Below are 8,356 nucleotides of genomic sequence, written 5' to 3'. Positions count from 1 at the left end.
GACCCTTGCCCACCCTTTATACCCCCCAAAGAAGCCCCAACCCCCCTAGCCCCCCCCTTATGCTCTCCGATAAAGCCCACATAAAGTCCCCGCCAGCTTCTCCTTTCCCTCACGACCCCCATCCCCCCCCCACTGACGCCCCCATTCCCCCCTCAAAAGGGGCTCAGACCCTTCCCAGGCTCTTATCCCCCCCATAAAGCCACACATTAAGCCCTCGCCAGCCTCGTCTTCCCTTCACCGACCCCCATCCCCCGTGCAAGTACTCCGCCCCCTATTCCCCCCCTCTAGAGTGGCTGCCAGACCCTTCCCAGCCCCTTTTATCCCCCCCAAAAGAAGCCCCTAACCCCTCACTCCCCCATAAAGCCCCACAAGAGCCCCAGCCCTCACGACCCCATCCCCCCCCATCGAATGAACGCCCCCATCCCCCCTCAAAACGGAGGCTTCAGACCCCCCCCCCGCCCCTTTACCCCCCCCAATTTCCCACCTGTTCCGCGTCCCTCTCTGCTGACGGTGGGCAAAGGGCTGCGGCCGCTGCTCGACATGGCCGCTCCCCCCACCCCCCCAATTCGGTCGCCGACCTATCGCGCGATAGGCAGGAAGCTTGCCCTTATGCTTCTCCGGGAGGCCTCGTTCAAGGGGCGGAGGGGGGGCCCAGGCCGCGCGCATTGGGGGGGGGGGGACCAGGGGAGGGACGCGGCTGAGAGGAAGGAGCGGAGGAGAAGGGAGAGGGGCCGCCTCACGGCCCAGCGCTTCCTCAGGAAGCCCAGCGGTTCGCCAACATGCGGCGCCGCCGGCGCCTCCGTCGCCATTTTCCGCCGGCCGCGCCGAACACCCGACACGTCCTCCCCCCCCCCCTCCCCGAGACGCTTCGGCTCTTTCCGGATGGACTCGGCAGCGCCTCCGCTCGTGAGTTCGGGTGTTTCCGGAGGATCTCTTCCTCCGTGCCGACGGAAAGAGCCGAAGAGGACTTCGGTAATTTCCGTCACGCCGAGTTGTTTTCCGAGCGAAGCCGGAAATACCCGAACAGCTCTCGCAGGACATCGGCCTTTTCCGTGAGCCGAGAGGAGCCGAGAGGAGCCGAACCCTTCCCATTCCCCACGCTGATAAGGAGAGGCGGGGCTATCGGACTGGTGGGCGTGGCCTAACCACAAGCCACGCCCCTTTGGTCCAAAGGGGGCGGGGCTTTCTCAGAGCACTGGGGGGGGGGTTTGGGTTCCCCGATGCTGGGGGGGTTGGGGCGGGGGCTCGACCCCTTCCCCTCCCTACACACATTATAAAGCTTTTTATTCTTAAAGGAATGGGAGGGGGGGGAGCTGAGACCCGACCTCAACTCATCCTCCCCCCCCCTTACACCCCCCCCATCCGCCGGTGGTAAAGGGGAGAGAAATGGCAGCAGGGGGGTTGAGCGGAAAGGCGCACGGCCCCTTTAAATTTACCCAGGAGCCCTTCGAGGAGCCCCAGGGGCCCCACGACCGCGTCCCCACCCCGGCCGGCCCCTGCCCGCCGCCATGGAGCCCCCGCGGCCGCTCCCGCACCCGGAGCCCGCAGGTGAGCGCCGACACCACGGGGGGAGACGCGGGGAACGCGGCCCCTTTAAGGACCCCCCCCAAGGAACGGGAGCGGGGCTCCTCCCGGCCGCACAATGGGAGCGGCGCTGGCCCTTTAAGACGCCCCCCGTGGTTTGGGGGCAGCCCCCCATTGCTTTGGCAGCCCTTGTCCTGCACCGGGATCCCCCCGGCCCGTCCAGACGCTCCTTCATCCCATGACGGTGCCCTCACGCGATTTGGGATGTCCCCGTGACTTTTAAAGGCGTCGCTGTCCCTTTAAGGTGCCCCCTGCCCCTTTAAGGCGCGCCCTCCCTGTCACCGCCCTTTGACGCCCCTTTAAGGGCCCCGCCCCCTTTCGCACAGCCCCTCCTCTTTGAGTCCGATGCCCCTTTAACTCTCCCTGACCCTATAAAAGCCCCTTTGCCCTTCTACGATGCCCCAGAGGTTTTCAGCATCCCCGGCCCCTTTAAGAGCTTTAATCCCTCCCCCAAAGACCCCCATACGTGACCCCCCCCGGCTGCCCAGATCCCCCCAAATCCCTCCATCGTCTCTCCCATACTCTCCCATCCATCAGCCCCCCTTAGACCCTCCCCAATCCCTGAAGCCCCCATAAAACCCCCCATATTTGGGAGCCTTAAGACCCCAAACACCCTCACGTTTGGGTCCCTCCTTAGGGCTCTTTACCCCCCCAGTTATACGGATTCCATCACCTGAAGCCGCGGATCCCCCTCAATACGGGACCCCCAACACCTCCCCATCCCCGAGCCCCCTCCGCTCCTCCCCATCCATCCCCTGACCCCCCGCCCCCATTGCAGCCTCCCTACCGGGCCCGGGGGTGCAGCGGGGCGGCCGGCGGAGCACGGACCATTGTGAAGCTCGGGCTTCACGGCCGGGTCGGAGCCGGATCCCGGGTCGGGACCATCGCCGTTATTACCACGAACGTTGGCGAGCCGAGTATTTAATGGAGTTCAACGCGGCTCGGCACGGGATGCTGTGCATGGTCTGCGGGAGCGCCCTGGCCACCTTAAAGCTCAGCACCATCAAGCGGCACATCAGACAGAAACATCCCTATTCCGGAGCGTGGGGACCCCGCGAGAAGCAGCTCATCCTCCGCTCCTGGGACGCCAACCTGGGGCCCCACGCCGACCCCGATGCGATCCTCAGTGCTGGTGGTCGTGGGCCAGGTACGAGCCCCCTTCGCGTGGCCCCCTATAGCCGGGCCGTTGGCTCTTTAAGTTGTCCCCCGGCCCCCTTAGCTGTAATGCGAGACCTGCCACGCTCGCCCATCGCTCCTTTAACGTGGGACCCTCCCCATGAGACCCGCTGAGCCCCCATTGCGGGCTGAGCCCTGCCCCCTTCAAATTGGCCTGTGCCCCTTTAAGACAAGCCACGCCCCCTCCGCAACGCCACGCCCACAAATCATTTAGGCCCCGCCCCCGATGGTGCTCGACCACACCCCTTTCCCAAGGCCCCGCCTCCAATGTTGATTGGTCACGCCCCTTTCCAAAGGCCACGCCCACAGCGCCTTTAGGCCCCGCCCCGAGGGTGACTGACCACGCCCCCTTCCCAAGGCCACGCCCACAGCGCCTTTAGGCCACGCCCCTTCCCAGGGCCACGCCCCCAGCTCCTTTAGCCCCCCCCACCTGGCCCCGCTTTCTCCGCTCCTTGGCCCCCCCCATCCCCTATCTCTACCCCCCTCCCGCTATCCCCCCCACACCCCCTATCTCTCCCCCCCCAAATCCCGCGTCCCAAACGCCCCCAGACACCCCCCGCCATCCAGCCGTCCCAACCACCCCAAACCCCCCAACCCCCCAGCCCGGTGTCCCAACCCCCCCATCCCCCCCTCCCTCCCCACATCCCCCCCACATCCCGACGACGCCAACCCCCCCAACCCTCCCCTATCACCAACGCCCCCAGCCCCCCCAGCCCCTATCTTCCCCCCCAACCATCCCGGAGTCCCAGCGCCAACCCCACCCACCATGGCGACATCCCGGTGCCCCACAGCCTGATGTCTCCCCCCAGCTATCCCGGTGCCCCCAGCCGCCTTCCCCCCCCAGCTAATCCGGTGCCCCAGCCCTCCGCTCCCCAGGCTATCCGTGCCCCAGCCCGTCCCCCCATACGGGCGTCCCAACAGCCCCACCCCCCACAGCGCCCCCCCCCCTCCCCTGTCTTCCCCTCACCCGCCCCCCCCCACATCCCCTGTCTACCCCACCCACCGCCTATCTCAACACCCCCACCCCTAGTAGTTCCCCCCCACCCACTTCCCGACGTCCCACGCCCCATGCCCCCAGCCTGGCCTCCCCCCCGCATCCCCTATCTCCCACCCCTCACCCATCCCGGTGACCGCAACAGCTCCAGCCCACCCCATCCGCCCCACATTTCCCCCCCAAGCCCCTAGTCTTCCCTCCCTTATCTTCCCAGCCCCCCCAATCCGACGTCCCAATGGCCCCCTTCTCCTCCCCATCCAATGCCCCCACACCCCCCCCCCCCCCAACTCATCCCCGGGTCCCAACGCCCCCGTCCCAGCAACCCCACATCATGGTGACCAAACGACCTCAACACAACTCCCAACACCCTCCCCCCCCATCCATGGCCCCCCTCTTCTATCCCAACCCCCCACATCCCAGGGGGTTCGCCCTCGGTTAACCCAACACCCCGGAATCCCATCGGCCCACCCTCAATTATCCCACACCCATCCCCATGGCCCCCTCGTTATCCAAACCCCCCCCCTCCTCGGTCCCCCTCGTATATCCGCAACCCCCCCAATCCCCCATGGCCCCCCTCGTTACTCCCAACCCCCCCCCCCTCGTCCCCTCGTTACAACACCCGCTCTGCCACCGCAGGCGCTCCTCTCCCCCCCCGCCACCACAAAGCGGACCCTTATCGGTGTTGGGGGTGACTGCTCCGGGAGCTGGCTGCGGGCCGAGCTGCTGCTGGACCCTGGAGGCGGGGGCAGCGCGGTTCGCGCTGCCCTGCGGCTTGACGGCCGCGCGCAGCTGCCGTCGCTGCACCTCGGAGGACGATCCGGAGGACATGCCATGGCCGCGCAACCGCGTCGCAGCAGCATCGGGACCCAACAGACGCGGGAATGAGTCAGGAATGCGGGGATCGGAACGGGAACCGGAACGGGAACGGGAACCGGACCGGGAATGGGAACGGGAACCGGACGGGAACAATGACCGGGAACCGGACCGGGAATCAACGGGAACGGACGGGAACCCAAACCGGGAACTGACCCGTGAACGCGACCGGGAATGACTGGGATCAACCGGGAACCGAACCAGGAAACCGGACGGGAATCGAACCGCGGAACCGGACCGGGAACGGGCGAGGATGGAGCCGGCCCCAGCGTGAGGATGGGAATGAGGGGCGGCGTAGGATGGTGAGGGGATGGGGGTAATAGGGGGTAACGGGGGTCGGAGAGGGGATGGCGGGATAACGGGGGGATAACGGGGGGGGGGACGCCCTCCAATGGGATGGGGGATTAACGGGGGGGGCAGCGAGGGGATGGGGACGGTGTGGGGGACGGGGATAACGGGGGTCGGCAAGGGGGTGGGGATGGGCGTGGACTAACGCGGGGAGATGACGACGAGGGGATGGGGGATAACGGGGGGTCGGTGAGGGGATGGGGACGCGTGGGGCCGGGGATAATGGGGGGATAACAGGGGGACGGCGAGGGGACGGACAGCATGAGGGATGGGGTCGGGATGGGGACATTGAGGGCTGTTGTGGGGACAGTGCGGGGTGCTGGAGCTGCTGGGGGCGATGGGGACGTGGGACCCCGGCGGTGGAGGGGAATGGGGTGGGGGGGGTCGCCCGAGGACGGGACGGGGAGGCTGTGTGTCCCCATCGCAGCCCCAGCCCCACGGAGGAGGAGGAGGCCGAGGCTGAAGCTGAAGCAGCGGAGGCTGCGGGGACACAGCGGGGGACGTAGGGACCACCACAACCCCCCCAAGGAACCCCCGCCCCAAGGGGGGAGGGGGACAAATGGACCGAGCACGAGTGAGGGGGCGGCCATGTCCTGCCCCCAGCGCCCCCTTGCTGGTCACAAACAAGAGCGGCAGCACTTCCCAAAGGGTCCAAGAAAAAAAAAAAAAAAAAAAAAAAAAAAAAAAAAAAAAAAAAAAAAAAAAAAAAAAAAAAAAAAAAAAAAAATAAAAAAAAAAGAAAATAAAAAAAAAAAAAAAAAAAAAAAAAAAAAAAAAAAAAAAAAAAAAAAAAAAAAAAAAAAAAAAAAAAAAAATAAAAAAATAATAAAAAAAAAAAAAAAAAAAAAAAAAAAAAAAAAAAATAAAAAAAAAAAAAAAAAAAAAAAAAAAAAAAAAAAAAAAAAAAAAAAAAAAAAAAAAAAAAAAAAAAAAAAAAAAAAAAAAAAAAAAAAAAAAAATAAAAAAATAAAAAAAAAAAAAAAAAAACAAAAAAAAAAAAAAGAAAAAAAAAAAAAAAAAAAAAAAAAAAAAAAAAAAAAAAAAAAACAAAAAAAAAAAATAAACCAAAATCGGGTCCCAACCCAAAAGGGCCCCAGTGTGTCATCCCAGACCCCAAAGGTTTCCCCAATGTGTCACCATAACCCCAAAGGTCCCCAAAGGGTCCCCAAAGTGACACCAAACCCCAAAGGGTCCCTCAGTGTGTCACCAACCCCAAAGGGTCCCCCCAAGTGTCACCAAACCCCATAAGGTCCCCAACGTGACACCAGCCCCCAAAGGGTCCCCAAAGTGTCCCCATTGTGTCCCAGCCCCCCACAGTCTCCCTCACGTTGCCCCCTGGCGTCCCCAATTGTGTCCCCTGGGTTCCTCTCCTCTGCTTTCATTCCCTTCCCCGCCCATGACTGTCCCCCCTACCCCCCCGCCCACTCTATGTATTTATGCCCCCCCGCCACAATTTGGCGTCCTTGATTCCTGAGAGCCCCCATTGTAAGCAAAGGTCCTTCAATCAACCAACCGTGAGGCGGAACAGTGTCTTGGGGTGGGGGGAATAGGGATTGGGGGGTGTTAAAGCCCAACAAACAGGCCTTGAGGTTCCCATCCATCCAATCATGGTGATTTATTTGTACCCCCCCCCCCGCTGAGACGAAGCTCAGGCCACTGGCGGGTGGTGAGGGACGGCCATTTTTGGAGGGGGGTTATGGATGGGGACCCCCAGGGCACAAGCATATGGGGGGGGGCGACAGAAGGAGTCGGGGGCAGTAGAGGGGGTGGTAGAACCGGAGCCATTTGGTCCCCCCGGGTTTTAACAGCAGTTACAACATTTCACCTTTCATTTACATTAAAAAAGGACGGTGGGGGGAAATGAGGGGGGGTTGGAAGATGAGTGGGGATGGTGGGGCTCCCAAGGGAGGGGACTTTGGACCTTCCCCCCTTGCCTTCCCCCCAAGGCTTCGAGGAGGAACGGAGGCGATGCCATAGGATGGCTGGGGGGGGGGGGATGGGAGCACAGGAGGGTGGGGCACCTCCGAGGTCTTTATTCCCCCCCCCCTTCCCCATCTCAAATTAGTTCATTCCGGCTTCTTCGTTAGCGCAGCGCCCGGGAGGCTTTGCTTGGACCCTGAAGGGGGGGGGCAGAGGTGAGCTGGGGGGGCGGGCTCCGGGGACACAGCAGGGGACGGGGGGGGGGTCACACACTCACTTGGCAATGAGGCGCTTTGTCTGCTCACGGGCATGCCGCACGTAGTGGTCCAATTGCACCTGGAGGGGGGGGAGGCAAAATGCGGGCCATCAGGGGGGTCCTCACTGACCCCCCCAATTGGAGGTGTCGCTTTAAAAGCTTTGGGGTCTCCTCTCCCCCCCATTGTGGGGTCTCAGCCCCTAAATTTGGGCTTTCTCCTTCTTTTGGGGCTGCTCACCTTATTCTCTCATTAGAGGGGGGGCGGTCGGGTGGGAGGGTGAAGGCCAGCAGCTCAGCTGTGGGGTGAGAAATAGGGTCAGCACCCAGTTAATGGGGGGGGGGGTGTATGGCCCCCTAATGAAGTACAGCTTGGGGGGGGTGTATGGCCCCATAATGAAGTACAGCTTGGGGGGTGTATGGCCCCCTAATGAAGTACAGCTTGGGGGGGGGGAGGTATGGCCCCCTAATGAAGTACAGCTTGGGGGGGGTATGGCCCCTAATGAAGTACAGCGTGTTAATTTGGGGGGGGGTCTTACCAAGGATGAGGAGGGTGATGCCATTGAAGACAGCTCCCACGTAGGTCATCAGCCACATGGCCACGGCCAGCTGGGGACACATTGGGGACATTGTCAGGCATTTTAAGGGGCATTTTAGGGAGGGGTCCTCAAGGGGGGGGGTCTCCCACCTTCAGGGAGTCCACCAGGTCCTCCACCAGGAAGAGGCGCAGCAGGAGGCGCAGCACGTGGTTGACGTGGGCCATGGCGGCAGTGACATGGCTCTGGAAGGACTCGGGGGACAGAGCGATGTCCAGCTCCAGGTAGGACCTGGTCGGGGGGGGTACGTGGGGACAAGGGGGTCAGTGCCACCTCCACTGTCCCTATGGGTGCCACCACAGCCCTAGAGGTGCCACCATCCCTATGGGTGCCACCACAACCCCAGAGGTGCCACCACCATCATCCCCATGGGTGCCACCATCCCAGAGATGCCACCACCTTTGTCCCCATGGGTGCCACCCCAACCCTAGGGCTGCCACCATCATCATCCCCATGGGTGCCACCTCCACTGTCCCCATGGGTCCCACCACAACCCTAAAGGTGCCACCACAGCCCTAGAGGTACCACCAACCCCAAAGATGCCACCACCATCATCCCTATGGGTACCACCCCAACCCTAGGGCTGCCACCACCTTCATCCCCATGGGTGCC

General features: G+C 62.1%; 2 protein-coding genes across 2 annotated transcripts in view; one reads left to right on the top strand and one right to left on the bottom strand.

The window, feature by feature from the left end:
• The first annotated feature begins 1,245 nt into the window (after nucleotides 1-1,245).
• On the top strand, nucleotides 1,246-3,061 carry LOC107322890 (uncharacterized protein C11orf95 homolog). The gene is made up of 2 exons (XM_015881426.2): nucleotides 1,246-1,548; nucleotides 2,363-3,061. The coding sequence occupies exons 1-2, from the start codon at nucleotides 1,509-1,511 to the stop codon at nucleotides 2,872-2,874; spliced, it is 552 nt and encodes a 183-aa protein (XP_015736912.1). The 5' UTR covers nucleotides 1,246-1,508; the 3' UTR covers nucleotides 2,875-3,061.
• Nucleotides 3,062-7,058: 3,997 nt separating this feature from the next.
• The window catches only part of LOC107322891 (reticulon-3-like), a 12,680-nt gene continuing 11,382 nt past the window's right edge, over nucleotides 7,059-8,356 (bottom strand). The window contains exons 3-7 of the mRNA XM_015881427.2: nucleotides 7,837-7,975; nucleotides 7,688-7,757; nucleotides 7,390-7,447; nucleotides 7,201-7,231; nucleotides 7,059-7,091 (exon numbers count right to left, since the gene is read on the bottom strand). Coding sequence (XP_015736913.1) covers nucleotides 7,059-7,091; nucleotides 7,201-7,231; nucleotides 7,390-7,447; nucleotides 7,688-7,757; nucleotides 7,837-7,975 — 331 coding nt within the window. The remainder of the gene's footprint in view (nucleotides 7,092-7,200; nucleotides 7,232-7,389; nucleotides 7,448-7,687; nucleotides 7,758-7,836; nucleotides 7,976-8,356) is intronic.

The sequence above is a fragment of the Coturnix japonica genome, chromosome 20 (genome assembly GCF_001577835.2).
Source record: "Coturnix japonica isolate 7356 chromosome 20, Coturnix japonica 2.1, whole genome shotgun sequence".
In the NCBI taxonomy this organism is placed as follows: Eukaryota; Metazoa; Chordata; class Aves; order Galliformes; family Phasianidae; genus Coturnix; species Coturnix japonica.
The sequence above is the reverse complement of the archived record's forward strand: the minus strand, read 5'-3'. Positions and strand labels throughout refer to the sequence as shown.